At 38.2% G+C, this 21,739-nt stretch overlaps 1 protein-coding gene across 4 annotated transcripts in view; it reads left to right on the forward strand.

Moving 5' to 3' along the window:
• Window positions 1–1,480: 1,480 nt before the first annotated feature.
• The window catches only part of LOC114535726, a 34,837-nt gene continuing 14,578 nt past the window's right edge, over window positions 1,481–21,739 (forward strand). For 3 of the 4 annotated variants that reach the window (XM_028557032.1, XM_028557031.1, XM_028557030.1), the window contains exons 1-27: window positions 1,481–1,685; window positions 2,682–2,828; window positions 4,561–4,719; window positions 6,193–6,315; window positions 6,657–6,710; window positions 6,831–6,956; window positions 7,405–7,542; window positions 8,223–8,375; window positions 8,526–8,599; window positions 8,846–8,993; window positions 9,496–9,625; window positions 10,319–10,726; window positions 11,281–11,433; window positions 12,197–12,271; window positions 12,664–12,851; window positions 13,047–13,167; window positions 13,781–14,006; window positions 14,388–14,637; window positions 15,104–15,310; window positions 16,022–16,269; window positions 16,538–16,733; window positions 17,134–17,434; window positions 18,166–18,288; window positions 18,678–19,039; window positions 19,751–20,068; window positions 20,460–20,594; window positions 20,817–20,917. In XM_028557032.1, the coding sequence (XP_028412833.1) occupies window positions 1,611–1,685; window positions 2,682–2,828; window positions 4,561–4,719; window positions 6,193–6,315; window positions 6,657–6,710; window positions 6,831–6,956; window positions 7,405–7,542; window positions 8,223–8,375; window positions 8,526–8,599; window positions 8,846–8,993; window positions 9,496–9,625; window positions 10,319–10,726; window positions 11,281–11,433; window positions 12,197–12,271; window positions 12,664–12,851; window positions 13,047–13,167; window positions 13,781–14,006; window positions 14,388–14,637; window positions 15,104–15,310; window positions 16,022–16,269; window positions 16,538–16,733; window positions 17,134–17,434; window positions 18,166–18,288; window positions 18,678–19,039; window positions 19,751–20,068; window positions 20,460–20,594; window positions 20,817–20,917 (4,739 nt within the window). In that variant the 5' untranslated portion in view covers window positions 1,481–1,610. The remainder of the gene's footprint in view (window positions 1,686–2,681; window positions 2,829–4,560; window positions 4,720–6,192; window positions 6,316–6,656; window positions 6,711–6,830; window positions 6,957–7,404; window positions 7,543–8,222; window positions 8,376–8,525; window positions 8,600–8,845; window positions 8,994–9,495; window positions 9,626–10,318; window positions 10,727–11,280; window positions 11,434–12,196; window positions 12,272–12,663; window positions 12,852–13,046; window positions 13,168–13,780; window positions 14,007–14,387; window positions 14,638–15,103; window positions 15,311–16,021; window positions 16,270–16,537; window positions 16,734–17,133; window positions 17,435–18,165; window positions 18,289–18,677; window positions 19,040–19,750; window positions 20,069–20,459; window positions 20,595–20,816; window positions 20,918–21,739) is intronic. The other variant, XM_028557034.1, reaches the window with a different exon arrangement.

Raw genomic sequence — 21,739 nt, forward strand, 5'->3', positions numbered from 1 at the left:
TGCATCAAAAAAAGGATTTTGTTTTGAACCGATGAATGTAAATAAACTTATCTGTAGAAACGAGATTCTAAAATTCATCCCAAATTTAATACTTACAGAAAACAAATACTTAACAAGTCCCCACTGTTCAACAGTCTCAGCCTCTCAGTAATCAAAATATTTTGGGGCAAGTATTCAGGGAACCCTTCACAAGCAAAATCTCAATATCATTTTTGTTTTGTGCCAAATAATATAATTTCTAACTACAACCTGCAGTACTGGCTGTACTGTATATGTTACTGATCATCTAAGTCTCAAATATGCCACAGTTAGCAAATTATTATGTTGGTTAGCAAATTATTTTCAGGTTGGAAGAAACTTTACTCAAAGTAACAAAGTATTTTGTTTGAATGTCATCACAGATCCACTTTAACCTTCATGTGAGAACTGGGCCTGCTTAAGCTGCATCTTGTAGGGTTTACTAAGGCCATGCAGAAGTACGTAGGCTATCCAGGCCTGAGTAATCCAAGCTTTGGTATTTTGCCTCTCTTAATTGAGCCTCTCGCTCTCTTGCTCGCCTTGGAATCCACACTATAAAGGCATCAGAGTTTGATGGGCTTTTGTGACTGGTTTTAACACTGGTTTCAGTTTTCCAAGTGTATATACAGTATCATGCATAGCATCATGCCTACATCTATTGTGAGGTTACATGAATAAATGGGTAGAATATTAGAGCTAGGTTTGTAATAATATAATATACCTCTAATCAATAACATATATAGTCAATTACAATCACAGATGGATTTGTGGGTACCAGTCAACCATCACAAAAAATTTATATATAACACACAATTATTAATGATGCCTTGGTGATTCTTGAAGATTTTGAAGTCCAAGGTCAGTCCATTTTTCATCTTGTTCTTTCAAGGTTTCAGAGAAATTAACAGTATCTGTGTCATCACTTGGTGGTAGCTCTCTCTCAGGAATAAGAATGTCATTGTTGGGTAATTGATCTTTGCGCCACTGCTCATCAACCACGTCAATAATACAAGTTTCTCTGGTACCATAAGACAATTCACTGTCCTTCGACATATTCACTTTTATAGATTGCAGGCCTGTTCAGTCCAGTTCTTGAAAAAATTCTCACCAAAAAATTATCAATACTTTCTGAATATCAGATCAGTCTCCTGCAGTTTGACCAGATCACCCAAATCTAACAAAAAATGATCAATCTCTCCTATATTTAAGATCAGGACAGTTCAGTGTGCATGGCCTATTGTCCAAATCCAAATTTTAATGCTTAATTAATCCTGAATTATGCTAAACTATGCCAAATTAGATAAAATTATGAAAAGTTTTACTCCCACCATCAAAATAATGCCTGTGATTATGTGATTATGCTGAGTCCGGTTGCATTTGACTCCAGTTATATTTCATAAACAGGTCATCGGTTTGAGCCCACGTTCCACCCGCTTACCACAACAAATATTTCCAAATTTCAAATTGAACCAAAGGTCGAAATTCTTGAAATATCAAGACTTTTTTGGTTTCGTGTAAATCGCGATCCTTTGGGCTGATACGATGATCATACTCTATTGTAAGGAATGTTTCAGACATGATTGACGCAAGAGATGGCTTCGTCTTCTTTAACAACTCTGGTTCAAACAAAATCGATCGAACGTGTGCTTGCCCCTATTGCAAGTCAAGTGAGTGTTTAATATAATAATCGCCCAGGAATGTATACATTTTACCCTTTTTATAACTTCGCTGTTCGTGTTTTATATAAAATATTTGGGGAAAATATCCATCGAAGTTGAACATTTGGCATTTGGGTTTTCGTACTTGTTTTGTAGCACTGCATTTTTTAAATTGTACAGTGCGTACACCGTGGGCGTGGAATCGTGGATGGAACTTTGAAAATTCCAGGCTAGGCCGGAGCAATATGGCATGTTTACATGATATGGGAAAAAGTTGGACCAGAATGAAAATTGAAATTTTCAAAACATTTGAATAAAACAAGCACATACCGTATAACATATCCCGACAGACGCTGATGAACTGCTGGCTGTTCCAATGTCTATGCAGCCCAGTCAACTCTGCATGTGTTTAATTGTTTAGCATTTCGAATTAGTCTGAAATATGTTTTGTATTTACATTAATCCAGATTCAATACATCTTTGTCTCGAAACCCAGTCAGTTCAGCAAGTAGTTATGACTTTATTAAATGAGACTGATATATGGTTAATGTTTTTATCCTGTTTTCATATGAAAGTATTATTATTATATATACATTATAGTAAGACCAAAACAGACTGGTATCAGTTTGTTTTTATCCCCATAAACATAGCCAAAATAGCCACACAGCAGATTTACTAGCTACAATAGGCAAAGCAGTCAATGCCATTGCCTGGCTTTAAAGCTGGCAAACAATATGTGCAAATATATTGGCATTGACTTTAATTGTTTTCACTCAAGTTTCCCAACCTTTTAGGCCTAAGAATCATTCTATGATAATACACTACATATGTATGCAAAGTCACATGGACATTGACAAACCACATGTTTATATATTTATACATGTACCCAAACATCAACCCTATGTCAAATACCAGAAATGACCATTTAATTACTTAATTCATTCAAGTAAAATAAACTTTAATTATCGGTAAGGATTTTGTTTCTCATACCCTAATTCCTTTTAGGTGTCCAATTTGATCATACTAAATGAAGCTGGTGTCCAGGACCAACATGCCTTTCCTGACCTTGTCTCATCTGCTGAACATATTTTTCAAACTGTTCAAACACTAACCAACATTGGATATAATCTTGCTCATGAGAGCTCTGATGAGGTGAGGTTTGCCTCTTGAACTAATATTAGAATTTGAAATATAAGGTTTGTTCATGAATGCAATTTTTCCCGTATTTTTGTCCTCAAGGCAAAATGAAACACATTTTGTAAGAAACAATGTTACTGCATAGTTATTAATTTTCCAAATGAGCAACTTGCTCCACTGAGCTTTATTACATTACTAAATGACCAGATCTGAGCTTTAAGTACTAATATTAGGACAACCACCACTGGGTTTTGCTGTATTAGTTAATGGCATACACCACTAATTACTGATCCAATGACCTACATAGGTAAAATATTACAATATCTTTTAAGTCTGTTCACAAGCTTGCGACAAGATTTGTTCACACTACTTGTCCCCAGACACAGCCTAGTCCCAGGCCTTGTAAGGGTGCACTGTTAATTATGCAGGGGCAGCCCATGCTGAGAGGCACAAAATGTTGAGTTTTCAAAAATTGTCCCTGATGCAAATATTTTGAGATCAGTATTGCTTGAGAAAAATTTTCTTGCCACCATTTTGAATTAAGATGTAAAAACATTTTGTGCTAGTCCTCTCCTGCATGTTCAAACCGTTGACGTCACAAGAATGCAAGGCACGCTAAGGAGGACTAGGGACTATAGTCTGCCCAGACAACTTGAATCAAAATACCGGTTACAAGGCTGTTTCAACAAGTCTGGTACAAACATGATTTAACAATATTGCTACAAACTAAGTGCTGCCAAATTTGTAGCGAGGTTGTTATATCACAATTGTATTAAACTGGTCATGAGGAATTTAGTCAGCGATACTTACCAAATCTGAGCTGAATAATTGTTTTAGTATAAATACAAAGGTGATTTTTGAAAAAACAAATCTGTTGCAGAAAATGCATGTTTTACAAACCTAAACAAATATCTCAACACTTTTTACTGCAATTCAAACTCGCCACCATTTTGAAACATCAGTTTAGGTGATTATCCGATAATAACTTGAGGTTGATCGACCGATCAGATGCCGGATTTCAATAATCACCTTTGTAATTTTATTTTTTGTTTCCTATTTTTTTTTGACCGCATACATAACATTAACATGACTGTTCTGACTGTTCTCCCCTATTCTGATTCACTTTCATACTACTTTAACTCTCCTGACGAAGGCCTTTTGGTTGAAACGTTGAAAAGTGTTTTTGCCTATTGTAATTATACTACTGCATGGCTACTGAATAACCTACACCACTGGGCTTTACCACAGAGTAAATGATAGAAACTCCCTAATAGATGACCTACACCACTGAGCTTTGTGTTACTGAATGAACTATACAGTCTATACCACTGAGCTTTGTGTTACTGAATGAACTATACCACTGAGCTTTGTGTTACTGAATGAACTATACCACTGAGCTTTGTGTTACTGAATTAACTATACCACTGAGCTTTGTTTTACTGAATGAACTATACCACTGAGCTTTGTGTTACTGAATGAACTATACTACTGAGGCTGAGCTTTGCCACAATTACTTGATGACCTACCCCACTGAGCTTTCTTATGTTACTGAACTGAAGTGAATGACCTACACGACTGAGCTATACTGTATCACTGGATGACTTGCTTTACTGATCTTTGCAATATTACTGGAGACCTGGTCATATGTTAAATTTCATGATGACCTTGTTCTCTGAAATATGTTACTTTTTATACCTGCATGTTTTAATTATAATAATGTAAGAGTAATTCTAATATTTTTTTTCAGCAATTGAGTTTGGATATGCCTGGTGCTTGCACACAAGTTCTTGAAGCAGGAAACAGTCTATTAACAGCAGCACAACAATTACGCGTTGACCCTCACAATCGTTCCGTGAGATTAATTTTGGTGGAATCCGCAAAAAAGGTTCTTGAATACACCGTAAATGTAAGTGAACAACTGATCAATAGAGAAGTTAAGGTACCCAGTTCCGAAATACGGAGAATTTCGTTGCCTTATTTTGTTCAATAAATTCCTTCTTGTTTACATGCATGTTTTTTGAAATCATGCTTCCTCAAAAGGCAAATGCCGGAAAAGGCTTATCCAAGTAAATCCTAAAAAACAAACATCGATGGAATGCAGTGAACAAAAAAATAGCAGCACCCGGCACCGTCGGAGACTGAGGTACCTTAAGAAAAGTCTGATCAAACACAATCTGACAATATTGGTACAATCTTGTGTTGCCAAGTTTGTAGCAAGTTTTTGTACGTATCATAACTGTATCAAACTCTCTAATATTCTCTTAGACTTTGGCGCTGTTTATGTAATGTAGGTCGAGCTGAGCCGAGATTTAATTAATCGTGAGATGACTTTGAGATATTGAAACGAGTACCATATGTATATAACATGACCTTGACAGCGGTGCAGTTTTCATAACGATAGCGTGATGTGCTTGTTTAGTTTTATAAATACTTATTTCAATACCTCAAAATCATCTCACACTTTGTTGAATCTCGGGTAACCGGGGTCATGGGAACAGCCTTAGTGCAAGATGTAAATCCTGACTCGGAAGCAATTTATGCTAGGGACGAATTATCCGTATAAACAAAAGACAAACTATGCACACGAAAATAACAGACGAAATAAAATCGCCTGCTTTGAAACAGGACGGGAATTGGTAACGAATGTGCATGGCAAGGAAATCCAATGACGACAAAAATGTAATTAGTGAAGCATTTATCTTGTAAAAAAATTAAGGCTCTGATCTTCACACTATACGGGATTTGCTTGTCACGATATCTTCGTTTGCCTTTAAAGGGCAACGTTTAAATGCTTATTAGTTTGATCGATTTGTTTTATTTATTTCGAAATGTGACAATATATTTTTTTAATACCCTTTAATAGCTACAAAATTTGACCCACTCCTGAAGCAATCCGTTATAGTGTAAACCGGGCCTAAATGAGGAAAAATTATTGATGGGCACAAGCGTGAAGCGTCGCTCTATGACGAAATTTTCCGTAGCTTTTCGCCATCATACTTGCAGACGGATAATGCGTCTAAGTGTACTACTATACCCATTCAAATTCGTCTAAATGGAGGAACTATGCGGATAATTCGTGTTGACGGATGATCCGTCTGTTTGAACGTGTTTACACATAGACGAACTAGAAGACGACGTATCTTTTGCTTGCCCAAGTTCGTCCAGACGGGACATCCGTCTCTAGTATAAATCCGGTCAATGTTTTCAAAATGTCATTTTGTGCATGTGGAAAGAAATTTTCTTTCAACAGATTTTTCGTTTCAAAGAACTCTCAATATTTTAGCAAATGTTCAAATGAAATACAGCTGGGAATCGTAATTAGAATTATAGAAGGATGTACTTTGTACATTGTTTGAAGAAAGATGTCCTTCAAATTTAGGTTCTTCTGACATCTGATGACGCCGAAGTACGAAAGATTATTCACAAGACAAACGTGGTTCTACAAAAATTGTGGATTTTAGAAAATATCCAGTCTTGGTCAGAGTTCAGAAATCACTTCCAGGTATAGATCATTTCCTATATTTGTACAGCGAGCATGTTCATAAAACAACGATTCATAATTTTTAAATGTTTTGGCGGGAAAGGAAAGGTAGTTTCTACCTTCGGTAGTTGGTACCTAAATCAATTTAAATTTCCTGACCCATTTGTAGTTCGCTAGACCCAGTATCTCGCTTGATTGAGAAACGATACATAACCTTCCTGATGTTCTATTCTATCCCGCTATGCTAATCTGTTTTTTGACCTTACAAAAGGCGTACTTTTCTATATATAATATTATCAATTTTTCGTACAAGATACCAAATGGTTGTATATTCTAATACGTGTTTCTATTTTCTTTATTAGATATTCAGTGATAGTGTGTCTCAGTTGCTGATGTTGTGTCAAAAGAGACAAAACGTGAGTGAAATTTTTTTCGTATGTTATGTTTATGATGTGGTGTTGCACAAAAGTGTATTATTCTCAGTTTCCTGTATTTTGATCACCCCAAATCACTCAAATTTACTATAATTTTCTTAGGAGCTTGTGAGCCCAGCTAAGCAAGATGTAATTGCTTCATCAACGGCTCTTCTAGCGAACGCTACGTCAACGTTATTGCCTACAAGTCACGAATACATGCAGAATCCTGATAAACAGGCAGTGAAAGTACGTACATATGCAGAAAATATATTCTATCATTTACGCTAAATGTTGTTTTTGCGTTTTGAACTTGCCAGTTCCGCTACTATTAACAAATATGTTATGGTCTCGTGGTTCTGTGCTTGCAATTTGCACCACCTTGAAAATATTCAAGCGACAATATTTATTTTGTTTCTTAACGTTGCCAGTCACAAACAGCTGTGCGAGCAAAAATCCGGAGTTTTTTAAAATCGGTATCAATTCAATGATATCCTGGGATAGATTTACTGTGGGGAAGAGGTTACGCACCCCCCACCTTAAACCTGAAGAGAGTCAGACGGTGGGACGAAGATCTGCTTTTCCCCCCACCCATATCCAGCCCTTTTCCCTCCTCCCAACAAAACCGCCCCAGATCCATCCCTGTAAAAAATCGCTGGTTAGAAATCCGTTCCTTTACGATTTTCTTTATTTGCAGGCACGTCGAGATTACATCTTCAGGCAAATATATATGGCATGTTCTCAAATCATTCGGACGGTTGAGACGAAGGGCGTAACGGATAATCTCGAAGAACCAACACATCTCGTATCAACGAACAACGCACCACAGTCAGAAGTATGTATTTACTGAAAATTATTTGCTGCATGGGCGTACCAAAAAATGGACGAATTTGAAATCGTTCTCAGCTTTATAAAGCAGTTCTGGGCCCGAGTTATTCCAATACAGACTCTAGGCTTTAGGTGCTTTTAATTCTGAAAGACAAATTTTCTAAACCCAGTAGGGTTTTGTAAAGTGTGAGGTGAACGTTTGTCAATCACCGGTCGTGGGGTGGGGGATACAGACACGAACTGTAGTCTGTAAGGGATACATAATACCCGGAAAGCTGAAATGATAAGCAGATTCGCACCCTTCTTTCCCCTCTCAAAGTTGAGCTAATCTGGTGAACACCCGAATCCATATGCAATCAATTTTTACCTTGATTTTAAATTACTTTGTACACGAAATTTTAATCGTTCGGAAACTTTAATCTTTGCCTGTGATTTTTCGAAAGATATTAACCCTTGTTCACTTGGAAAATTGCTCTTAACGCAATTTAGGGCAACCTGAGTATGTATAGGTATATAAGAAGGGCCGAGATTAGAACCTTGTGTTATTCCACCTTAAGTTGAACTTCTCTTGCTTTTGATAATTTTAACCTGTTTTAAAGTTACTGTAGTATATCAATGACAACAGCAATTGGCATATGTGTCTTCCTAAACATTCGATTCAGTTTTCTATCTGTATTTTTTGTTTAGAAACCGTTGGAGCCCGCCTCTGTCAGTCATATGCCAACTTCAGGCAGCGACTTAGATTATTATCTTGACGCTATTGTACGAAACAGTTTAGCCGTCGCCGAGAAATGTGAAAATCAAAAGAGAAAGCTAAGAATCGCCAAAGCTTGTCATGAGGTAATAAAAACGTGAAAGCAACTCAAAACACCTTATTATTACCAAGAACTTTGGCCAAGCTGGAACAGAGCTTAAAAAGCTAATTGCCTAATTGTGTCAATATTAATGAGAGAGATGACTCATAGATGTGTGCGATGGTGAATTTTCTAGGTGCTGGAAACTCGAGGGCAACTGAACGAGGCACAGGACGCGCTTGCATCCAATCCAATGTCTGAACGATACAGGTAGCTATTATAATTTCGACCTTTTAAGCTAGGCAGTGCTCAAATTCCTGTTTTATTCAACAAAGCCATAACTCATAGCGACATGTCGATGTCAAATGCCCCTTTGCAGAAAGAAAAATCTCATGTTGTTCACTTTGTTAAGGTGGTCTAGTATATAGAAAATCATGATTTATCTTGAAAGACCACCTTAACGAACCATGCAAGTGGTATTTAAATCGATTTAGAACTTATCATTTAATATTTTAGGCAGGAATTTGACTTCCAAACAGACAAACTGCAACAATGTCTACGTTCTTTGGACCGGCGTGTCACTATGGCAATAATTGCTGCTGTTTTAACAGCGTTTTCTGATCTGGACACTCCACTGCAGAACCTGATTACTGCTGCAACAACGGTACGGTGGCTGTATTTACATATCTAATGAACCATGCAGTTATAATATAACCAAGGAGAAGCGTGGCAACGTCTTCGAACAACTTAGCATCAAATGTGGTATAACAACTGCCTAAATAGACAAAACACTTCTCGACGTTTCGACCTGAGGGCCTTCGTCAAGAGAGTTAGTATCTCCTGACGAAGGCCCTCAGGTCGAAACGTCGAGAAGTGTTTTGTCTATTTAGGCAGTTGTTATACCACATTTGATGCCACGCAGTTATATATTAAAATATATTTCGACAACCTTTTTGAGTCCTGATTGGCTAAAATTTGAGCGCGAAAACCTGGTTGCCTGTCATATGCTATTCCATATAGTCTATAGCTAAAACTCAATTATCAGTCGGCACAAAACATTAAAAACATAACTTTGAAGATAAATACAGTACCAGAAGTAGAGTTTGACTGCTCATATTTTCCCCATAGTACGATTATAGTTAACTTGTTTTATTGTTTATTTTTAGAATGATCGTTTGTTGAACTATAGTCAATCGATGAACCGCCTCATGCAATGTCAACAAACGTTTCTGAATTACTCTGCTAAAATATGTCAAGCCGCGAGTAATGCATCTTCTGTCGCAGCCGAACCAGACCGTAAGAATAAATCAACAATAACATTTGTCTCTGTATTAGTTAACAAATTGATTGCATCTAGCCATTGTCTATTGGTGGTAATTTTAATGCAATATGAATATAGCTAGTTTACCGTAAGCTTTAGGGCGCATTATAGACATTTCATTTCTCAGGTCATGCAACTGTATCACGTGTTTCCCACAACGCACTGGAATTAATCGTGTGTAGCCCAACTCGAATATTGAAGTTAAATGATCCGTGAACCGCTGAAATACTTAAAAATAACACTGTCTGTTGTTTCCATATTTTCTGACGCTTTTTAAACAGTTTGCCAAGCAAAGGCATAACGCAAACATGAAATTGTCCGTGGAATTCAAATAGATGAGTTGCTGACCTGTGTATATTTGTATATTAGTTCATCTGGACTGAGTGCCAAGATAAAAATTAACGCCAAAATTGTCAACGGCTTGCCAATCACTATCATTCGGTTATTTTACTGATAAAAACATTTTTATGCAATTCTTCGCCAACAAAAAGTTTTCATAAGCGGTTCTATGAGACCTATATTCGTCATTTTTCGTGTGTCACCTCATTTAAACCTTAAGCACTCACTCCAGATGAACAATATATTGATATAAACCGGTCAGTGAGTAAGTAATTCAGACCACAAGTAGGCAACTTTGTGACTAAATCATAAATAAATCTCAATTTTAGGTGTTCATGCAATCCGTTCTACGATTGGTCAAATCGAGGCCCTAACGCCGAGGATAATCAGCACATCGAACGAAATTCGTCAGCAGCCTCAAAACAGCAAGCACTTGCAGTATTTGAAAACCATTCAACAGGAATGGCAGACACAAGTGGGCGTGTTGTCAGACCTTTCTGTCGATGCTGTAAGTCCCGGAGATTTTCTCGGCACAACAGAAGCCTTGGCAAATGAAAGTTTGACGCGATGCAGGGAAGCCTTAGCGGAGTACAACTTTCAAAAGTTGTCTGGTGAAATATCGCTGTTGGTTGGTATTTCCGAGAGGGCTGTTCATGTTTGCAAAACTGAATTACAGCGGGCCGCTGATCCTCTGTTTAAAAGTCGATTGACTGAAGTGACCTCTCGTATGAGTTCAGGTAGCTATAACGCCGTCATGGGTATTGATTGGGTCTTGCACTAAGGCTAATCGCAGAGTTCCAGCTTACCCTTTGAGCCAGCATTTCTAGCTATAAAAGGTCATTCGCCAGAATTATGTGATGCCATTTTACTTGATATATTCATGTTGTTTCATATTTAATGTATCAGTATCCCATGTTCAGTTTTCTCAGTATATCTCAGTTAATATTCATGTAACTAGCCTTTTTCACGATGACGAAGATGTACCGCCATTTTGGTACACAGCGTAACGTCGACTGTTTTCAGTTTTTGTCTAATTTATTGTTAAACCCGCTTTTAAAAGAAACTTGAAATTTCTCCCGAAATGGTGGATATCAGTGATCCTGAGAAAGGCTAATTTGCTGGTCATCTGGCTAGAGCTGTCGAATTTAAATTAGATTAAACGAGATCTCCTACTTTAATATAAAACCCTTTCTAAAATGAAGGATGTTATATATTGTTGCCTTCATGTTTTAATTTAAACTCTGTTTAATCTAAACCATAGCTATCCCCCTTTATACCTTTATATCTTTAGTTTTTCCAGAGCTGGCTTCCTTATCACGCGAGGTGATCTGCCACATTCAAGATTCACGAAATCATGTAAAGTTCATGGAACAAGTCATGAAACTCGTTGAAAGTTTAGGCGAAATGAGATCAATTGTTAGAAGATCACCAGTCCACCTTAAAGGTAGAGTGAAATACTCATTGTTTAAGGTTCTAGGGTTTGGTGGGCTTCTTGTACTTGTTACAGGATACATGTTTTCATACAGTCCATACTACTTCTTTTGCCCAGCTTTAAGTAAGCCGATATTTTATTGTAAACGGAGCAAAATGCGGAATATATTTAGGAACGTCGACGTGTTTAAAGAACATGCTATGCTCTCTGAATGCATAGGTTTGCGTTTAGCTTTATGATTTATACTCCAATTAAGATTTTTTCCCTTTAAAATCGATGCTACCCTTCGTGCGAAAAACATGAGGGAGGCCTTTTTAGACAATATAAAAGTGATCGATTTCTGGAATTTCGCTAATAACATGTGTGAGTATTTAAGGGGCTGTTTACATGAGCCCGGGTTTCCGAGATTCAACGAAGCATGAGATGATTTTGAGGTTTTGAAATAAGCACATGACATGATCCTGACAGTCGTATAATCATCACAACACTAGCATGTACTTGTTTGGTGTCATAAAAACTTATTTCAATACCTCAAAGTCCTCTCACGCTTCGTAACCGGGCTCATGTAAACAGCACCTAAGTTTATTTCGCTGGGTATGGTAAAAAACGCGGGTGCGGATAGACTCTTGCGGATGATGATAGAAAACGCGCTGTAGGCATGTTCTATGAATATAATCTAATACCATCTGAGAGCTTTCCCGTTACAAATTTTATTGTTATCACTACTATTGTGAAATAAGTTACATGCATGCATGCATGGAATATTTCTCCCTAGACAACAGTTTTGAAGACAGTGATTCCAATCCACCAGTACCACCCATGATAAATGTGACCAGCAATACAGCAGCAGGTGATTCTTCTGGATTTTGTTTTTATTATTATTATGAGCCATGGTCTTGGAACCGCGGAAATTCTTGGAAAAAAGACTGTCTGGTTTTCATTAAGTCGTAATTGTCATGAGCATGTCTGGGTGGCGGATGTGATAGAATATTTCTATGTGTGCATGCTTGTGCAGCAGTCAACAATGACTGATTTCAACACAGAAAAAAGACAAATTTACAACAGGACTTGATTTTCGCATCGGTGAAAATGATTTCATCACAATTACGACTGAATAGAAGAAGTTAGGCTTTAGGCTTGGCTCTTATTATACTGTTTAAACGTAACTCAAAATTTGCTAACACTTTCTTGTATACTAGTGCATGAGTTCATTTTAAAGAAGATTTTTTTCATTGGGTTCAGTTTCAGGTTTTCCGAGCAATGAATTGCCAAGCATGCGTCTCCCTCCAGCGATTCACGGGGAAAGCAGTTCAGCTGGAAGAAACAGTCCCGTTGCAAAAAGCAGTCCAGTTGGAAGAAACAGCCCAGTTGGAAAAAACAATCCAGTTGGAAAAATCAGTCCAATAGGAAGAAACAGCCCAGCGGTTGTGGTAAGCATGGTTGGATTTTTCTCGATTCTAATTTCAATACCTTTGAAAAATCGGGGACATTTTTAGATATGACTACAAACACTACACTTTTTTGCTGGGCAATCTCGTGATTCGAAAAGTAACAAATTTTGTACTTTTCGGAAATTCGGGTGGCTTTTGAGGTAACGCTAACGCTCTTTTTATACTCTTCTTCAGATGAACAGCCCAGATTCAAACATTCTTTCGGTGAACCAAACTTCCGCAGGACCGATCAGAAATCGCAACTCCAAAGACATCGAAAATTATGTTCAAGAAACGAGACAGTGTTTATTGTTAGGTAAAACACATTTCTTACATATATCATAGCCTATTCTACAAATTAGACATGGCTCACTTCCTACCAACGTAAAGAGCAAAATTAACCCGATGGAGAATCACAATTTAAAGCCATTGCCACAATCTTATTCTACCATACGCATCATCAAAGTCCCGGAAAAATTACATACGTACATGAGTACATGATTTTATACATGATTTTATACATGATTTTTTTGGTCGAATTCTTCCATTTCTGTAGTTAAAATTACCTAGCCTTTTATAGCTCCAAGATTACGTATTTGTCAATAGAACTACAGGGTGTCTAAAAAAAAACGCAACAACTTAAATATGCAAGAACATTAATACAGCTCTAAAGTGCACCTCTGGAAAATGGCTCTTAATCCTTCATTTAAAATGCCAAAAGTCATTTTAGCTGAACTATGGTGCAAACCCGAACAATATTAATATTCTTGCATATTTAAGTGGTTGCGTTTTTTTTTAGACACGCTGTAGAATTGCTTAAATCAATAATTCTACAACCAAAAAACCGTAGATTTAAGCCTTTGTTTGCGTGATGTGCGTAATTATCTCTTTCTTTTCCACACAGATTAAAAAATATCTATTTTTTTCAGGTTTAACTCTTGTCGAAGCGGACGACATTCAAATGCTCGGGAAGCTCTCGGCTTTACTTCGTGCCTCGCCGTCGTCGCTGATGTCTCGGTTGCTTGACGCAGTCTCTCAGTCCGACTACGCTCTCGTTGAACGGCGATGTAACGAGCTTTCAAGACGTGCTGCAAGTTTGAAAGATTTTATCCAAGAGCCAGCATTGAAACGCTCCAAGAACAAAGAAGCGTCGAGGTAAATAAAGCAGGCACTTAAAGTAACATATTAACTGATTTTAAATGAGCTCGATTAAAGTGTTTCTATTTTTTTTTTCAAGTGAAGGTGTAATAATAGTTCGTTTTATCAACTAAAAGGCTGAACTGACGTTGAATTGATAGAATTTCGTTGATTACTATTAACTCCTGGAAAACAAAGCTGAAGTACTCAGACAAAATATGACAAATTCGTATAGTACTCGATTCATTGTTAACATGACATTAAGGCTGGTTTTCATATGACATATTTCATATTGAAATAATTTCATAATTCGTCCTAATTCAGATGGGTTTTTGAATACAGGTGTGGGTCCTGAAGCCCTTTAACCTACGGAAACCTTTTTCTTTAATTTTTTGACAGTCTTGTTCTCACAACATCCTCGGAAGTGTACGAAAGTACCGCAGATGTCGTTCAACTGGCGTGGACGGTCGCTGCCAACCCGAACGACACGAAAGCCAACAACCAACTTCGGGTCAAGTGTGATAAATGGAGCGAGAAACTGGACATTGTTCGGGCAACGGTTGACAAACTCGTCAATCCTTGGTCTGTGTCTGCTTCGTGTGTCGTGCAAGCTGCAACCTTGAAAGATCAAAAACTTTACACCAAACAGGTAAACAACTATATCTGAGATTTAAAAGTTACTGCGTAGCCACGATCTTGAAAATGGGTCTTGTCCAGGAGCCGTGTTTTCATGTTATGCTTTATTTCAACGTAGTTCAAAATGAAAAAAATTCATGCATGTGTCAATGAAGGAAGTTTAGCAGCTTAGCACATAGGCTAGGTCGTAAGACTATGAGGTGCCGTTACCGCCAAAATTCAAACATATTATTTTATAAAATGCAGGGTTGAATTTTCTTAAAATGAAGGGTCGAATTTTCTTAAAATGAAGGGTCGAATTTTTTTAAAATCCCGGGTCGAATTTTTTAAAATGCAGTATATAAATTATAATATAATTTTAAATTATACGCTCCATTTTATAAATTCGACCCTGCATTTTATAAAATAACGTGTCTGAATTTTGGCGGTGACGGCATCCCATGCATATAAGACCACAACTTGAAATCCATTCTTTTTAGATTTCCAACCTGAAACAGCACGTCCTACGGCTGCGTGGGCTGGCATCGTGCGCCAAGGCTGCCGCCGATGCTGAGGATGCGGTTGATGTCAGTGGCGAAGGTGAGGCTCCTGCGAGGAATCAAGATTCTTTGAGAAGGATCGAGTTGGTTATGGTCACATCAGCTGAGATGGATGAATTGACGAAACGATTTATCACTGTTTCTCAGGTATGTACTCGTCCACTGCATTTTGCAACACTGTAACGCGACTTTAAGTGACAACATGCTGAATTTGAAGACGATTACTTTGGAAGGCCGGCAGCTGTATGGTTTGAATCTCCCACGCTTCGAATTCATCTCGACGGGAAATGTAGTTTGTCGCAAAATTAATCTAGAAATTAGGCAACTTGAATAACTGAGCCATAGGCGCGAATATTAGTTTTATTGGCTGTTTACATGATCCACTTAGACGAGATTCAACGAAGCGTGATATGACTCGAAACAAGTCTCTAGCGACTTAAGATACACGAAATCTACGAAGCGAACGTGACGTAATACTGCCGTCGTTTCCACAATTTGACAGGAATAAAAATTATGGACTCCTTTTGGTATAGAAGTTCAGAGCTGTATGTAAAACTAATTAAAATTGGGTTCCTAACAATACCGGCTGATTTCATGTCACGTTCGCGTCGTACATTTGGTGTATCTTAAGGTTCCTTTTATGAAACCAAACAAGCACATGCTTTTGTAAGGATGACTACACGACTACCAGGATCATTTTATAAGCTCTTCTTAATACCATGTCACGCATCGTTGGATCTCGGCTAAGCGGGGTGATATAAACAAGCGCTAAGAAAACCTTATCTGTAATGTTAACAAAACATCTGCATGTTTGCATTACGGACTAATACACATCTTTCATGAAATTTGATATTTTAGGAAATGTTTAAAAACCGTGACAAGATAACGGACGTCGTTACCTTGGAGTTTCTTCGCCGTGATTGGGCGTGCAAAGTTCTGTCTCTGATTCTTGCTGTTGACGATATCACGGCAGGGACCTCGGCACCAGTTGATGGTATCTGCACGGCAGCTTTGCATGGCGACCATCAGGTGGTTAGGGATCGATGCAAGTTGTTGAATACCTATATTGTGACTTTGAAGGAAATGGCTGATGGTTGTTCTGCCGAGTAAGTACTGTGTACCATGTTTTACTATTATTGAAATTAATCTTACTTTTAATTTCAATCCTAGACCTAATCCTGGATATAATCCTTGCAGTCGCCCTATTGCTAACTTTAATCCTAACAAGGACCCCAATCTAAACCCCAATCCGAACCGTTAGTCCTGAAACTGGAAAGTAACAAAATAAGCTTGTTCTAGTTGTAAATAGAGTTCACTAGAAAGTCTTAATGTGAAGTTATACATGCATAATTGACTTGAGCCCTTTTCTGCCAGTTGTAGAGACAAAGAAAAGGCGGACAAAGCTCAGGAAACTGTTCTGTTCGTTGATGAGTTAACCCAGAAGTTCCAAAATGCTGTTTTGATTGTACAAGAGAAAGTACGTGCCGATGCGGGAACAATTGAAGAAAGCCTTCATTTTATGTCTTGTGTAGAGAAAATGGTTTTATTGCAACGAGAGTGGTCTACAAAGGTTTGTATATACATGAGTATGCCTTGCCTAATTGCCGCTACAATGTTAGCTAAATTGCGATTTAATTTATCTAACCCGCTACCCTATGCGTTTCAGAAAATAAGTGAAATATGTATTTTCCTACTCTACTCTATAAAATACTCATGGATCACTTTTCTGAAAAAGCGATTGAAAAATTTATGTTTTTAAAAAGTTTTTGTTTATCTTCTTCAAAGTTTCTGTTCTGTAAAACCGATTTAAGACGCTAGAAGCAAATTTGAGTGAATTAAGAGCGAGATATATTTTATTATCCAAAACAATGATATTTTTGAGAACTTAGCGAAAAAAATGAGGACTGTTCAGCGTTCTCCCTTACGAACATCTCCCTAAGTCAGTAATATATATTTATCATGATTTTCAGGTGCACCTATTCACCTCACTAATTGACGACATGACCGCTGATGTATCGGCCCACGTTGATCGCCTCGCCGGCGCGGCGTTGAATGTGAGCCGTGTTGACCGCAGTATGAAGCTGGAGTACTTACGTGATTTTGAAGCACAATCGAACAAACTCTCCTCAAAAGTTGCCCGAGTGAGAAATCACGCCTGCTTAACAATCAGTAATAGTAACAACATTCAAAAAGCTCAAGTGGTTCGGGTTACCTGTGACTTCCTCGATCGTCTTACACCGCAAGTTATTGCCGCAGCTAGGGGACTGGCTGGTAGGTATATCCGTTGTTTTACATTATGGTTACGATAACCTCGAGGGCATTATAGAGACGTTTGCTAAATATTGTTTGGTGTCAGTCAGTGAGCACTATGTGAACTCCGACGATAACTCCGCCGCCATCTTTGAAGCCAATTTGAAGCCGAAATGGGTACCGGCTCCAGTCCCTTTCATGTTCCTGTCGACAATCGCGCTGACAAAAACAGAAGAAAGGGACTGGCACTGGTACATTTCGGCTGAATATTGGTTTCAAAGATGGGGTCCAAATAACCATAAGTTATCGTTCCAGGGCCGGTTGTATCAAGCCCGTTTAGCTTAAACGGTGGTTAAGTTCAAAATACAAGCCAGTCTATCGTCTTATTCAACAAGATACTGTTTACAACTACATATTCAATGCATAATATTCAAGTTGACTCATTCAAGAGAGATGTAAGAGTGTTATTTAATTTTGACTTATCCACCGTTTAAGCTAAACGAGCTTGATACAACCGGCCCCAGGTCTAGCTGGAAACTAGGTAAACTTCAAAATGTGTATACATAATGCATACACGGAAAGGAATAAAACAGATACTTCAGTCCATAACTCCATTAACGACTGGTGATGGTAGTGCTGGTAGTGTCATTGTCAAACTCTACATGAAGCACGACCGAAATAAGCTTATATATATTTACTTTGAGAACACCATACTACACCGGTTATTTGATTCATTTTTCACCGAATTCTAGACAATCCTGACCAACCGACTGTGGAGCATTTTCAAATGTTGAGAAGGCAGTGGGCATCCAGAGCTCATTTCCTCATGGCAACTTTACAGAGTTTAAGGAATGTCCAAGACTCATCTGTTGAAGGTACGGAAGTTAAAACAGGTGATTTGTTGATAACAAAACTGCATGTCATCGCGCCTCAAACGATAAATCAGTTCAGAAAACAATTTCAATAATGTTTCTTTTGTCACTTTAATTTAGGGAGGACTGGCCTCCTTTAGACACGTTTTCTTCTTTGCTTGCTTTTTCTCTCAGCAAAATTAGATTTCACTGGAAGGGAAAGATAGCGACATGTCGATATTAACGCGTCCTTTCTCAGAAATAAAATCACATTGCAATTGTATAATTTCTGCCCAAGTCATTTCTTTAAGCTGTTATACAAGCTGCAGTGGTATTGACTTCGGCAGAAAGGTCAGCAGGCTGACGATGTGCGATGATGTAATAAAATTCAAGAGACATAATTTCACGTTTAGTTGTCACGAAAGAGCTCCTTGGTTCTCTGGATAACTCAGATCAGGGTAGCCCTCCCATACTGCAATCCACCAGTCACACTCTGAGAGATTCCTCAATACACTATCATCCCCCGCCATCCGAGAGATCCTCCGGGCCCCCTCATGTTCACCAGTCACCTTCTGAAAGATCATATCTTCACCCAGGCGTTCACCCTATTACCCCTAAAATGAAGTCATCCTATGAGGAGGACTACAAAGGTGCCGAGTCCTTAGACCGAGCTTTTGAAAGGCCTGGGAGAGAGAGGGTTGACGATCTTGAGGCATCGTTTGACTTAATCGATGGTTTAGTGACGTCACTTGGTGATTTGGCCATGCGCAGTCAGGTATGATTTTTATCACCTTGATTTATTTCTTGCATTCATGAAAGAAAATGTTGCACCAAATCACTCGTGATAATTTATATGCCATTTCATCTTTGTTCAACCGTAGAACGAGGAAAATCTCACGTGTAAACGGGCCAAATTATTTACTTTTACTCAGGCTCGTTTACACTTGCGATTTATGCTGCGATTTTATGTTGTGATTTTCCTCTTTTGACAGATGTGAAGGAGTAATTAGTTACGAATGCTCTGATGTATAATATACACTTAATGTATGCTCCCGAGGGAAATAGTGAGTTTTGTTTTCCCAAGAGTCTGAATGTTTCTCGAGACGAAGTCGAGGGAAACATTGAGACTCGAAAAAACTATTTCCCGAGGTGTAGCGAACATTGAGTGTATATAGGAACAATAACATACATGTTTCACGACAGTTTCATCTCAAAAAACTTTGTGATGACAATATGCGGGGCAACAATTTTTCACTTGTTTCCCTGGCGGGAAACATTGCATTTATTTAAAGTCATGTGACTACGAATGAACCAATCACATTTAAAATACACCGAACCTATATAACAAGAGCTCTCATTTGAACATCGGTAATTCATTCACTCCTTCACATCTATCAAAAGAAGAAAGTCGCACGTAAAATTCGCAGCAAAAATTGCAAGCGTAAACGTGCCTGTAAACCTGCAATCTGTCTTCCCCGTTTTTTAGTCCAATTCAAGATATCAAAATCACGCTGGTCACTCCAGCTGTAAGCAGTCAACGCCAAGCCGACACAACTATTCGAGATTCAAACAAGCAAATGATCATGTTGCATTCAAGGATGCTGCTGGCAGCAAACTTTCCAGTTCCCGCGATTCACTGCCGCGTATAGCCTCCACCGAATCCTTGGATGACAATGACTTGCGACGACAAACCTACAGTCCAGCGGTTATCAGGAGGACTGTAAGTTTTGATGGTTTAAACCGATCGTGGAGACATGGCAGTGAGGAAGATATAAGGAGCAAGAAGGCATTTGTTTCTATTTTTGTGAGTAGCCTTCTTCCATTGGAACGTTCATATGTAATTTCGACAGCTGGGGTACGATTATTTTAAAAGGAAGTGTAGTTGTTTTTGTTTTGGCCTGACTGGCTGTATTTCGAAAGGAAGATCCTACGATTTTCCACCAAATAGAAATCCGGTTTCATGTCCGACAGTCAAGAACAAGGAGGAAATTCGTTCTAGACCAATAAGCAAATTTGTTTACATTTCGTTTACACAGTCGGAATGCATAAATGTTGAATACTTTCGAGCTAAAGGTACATCATTTACCATTTTACATGAAGTATAAAAGATTTATGCACTCTGATTGTCCCAGAAACGTAAACAAATTTGCCGATTTGTTCGGCCGAACCTGAGACAAACTGGTCACTTCTTGCAGAGAGCAGCAGCGCAGTTACGTGACGAGGCTGATAAGTGGGAAGACGAGAACAACGACTTCGTTCGTGTGGCAAAATCGCTGTCCCATCACATGTTTACCTTGGCCGAAATGGCGAAAAAACGAAGCAGACTGAAGGTAAGAGGGAAGGAATAGACAAACGGAATATATGTAAAGCTTTCGAACGTCTCAGTGCAAACGAAACGAGATGGCAAGAAGAATCATAAAGATTAGGAATATTCCACTTATCTCGACGTTTGTATCCAAGGCTGTCACTAGACGCTTAATTCGAAGCTGTATACTCATGCATTCACGTCCATATAGTTCATTTAGAATAGCTATTGCTTTTAATCACACTAGGATAATTCAGCAATGATAGAAATGTCAAAGAACATTGCTGATGATTGTCAAGTGATTTGGGAGTTTGCTACCATTATTGCTGAACACTGTACAGATGCAAGGTAAGTTGATTCGAACTATTACAGGTAATTTCAGGTGGCCTTTCATCGTAAAATTCCTTTCATCGTAAAGTTCCTTCGGAACTTCCGGAATACATTCCATATTTGGTATGTTGGGCGAACTTAGCAACGAACTTCCGAACGTCGAAACGAATTCACGAAATTCAAAATGAAATTCAATTCATATACATCCCTTGATCATATGCGTGTAATTGGGATTTCAGTAAGAATAAAATCATGCGTAACCTTTTCTGAAAACAATGACGTGTCTGTAGAATTATGGCACTAAGGAAGTCTAAAGGCGGATTTCCACTTACAGCGAAATCGTTCGCTAGCGAAATATCTGCATGTTTTCTTTTGAATTCAGAACAGTCAAGTCGCACTAATTTATTTATGCTGTTAAAATTCAAAAGAAAATATGCAAATATTTCGCTAGCGAACGATTTCGCTATAAGTGGAAATCCGCCTTTAGACAACTAATTGAAATTGCGACAGGGTTTTAAGCTACCGTTACGTACAATTCATAATATTGTAGAAAAATTTATCCCGGATAAAGGCAACCTGAAACCGAAAAAACGAAGCTCGCGAATGGATGTTGTTATTACGTGCACATAACGTATACAAAACGGATGAAGCCAAGTACCTATGCTGTAGAAATCCAAAAAGCCCTTGAGCATAATAGAGTATATTTATCGCAAAACATTCGATTCGAAGGGTGTTGAGAAACGATCGTTTTTAACGTTTGGAACGCTTTTGAATTAGCTTCTTCATCTAAATTTCCCTTCACGTCCACTGAGATAACTCGTCGCCATGTTGCATGTAAAT

Source organism: Dendronephthya gigantea, unplaced genomic scaffold (assembly GCF_004324835.1).
Source record: "Dendronephthya gigantea isolate DGI-Jeju-01 unplaced genomic scaffold, DenGig_1.0 000123F, whole genome shotgun sequence".
Classification (NCBI taxonomy): domain Eukaryota; kingdom Metazoa; phylum Cnidaria; class Anthozoa; order Malacalcyonacea; family Nephtheidae; genus Dendronephthya; species Dendronephthya gigantea.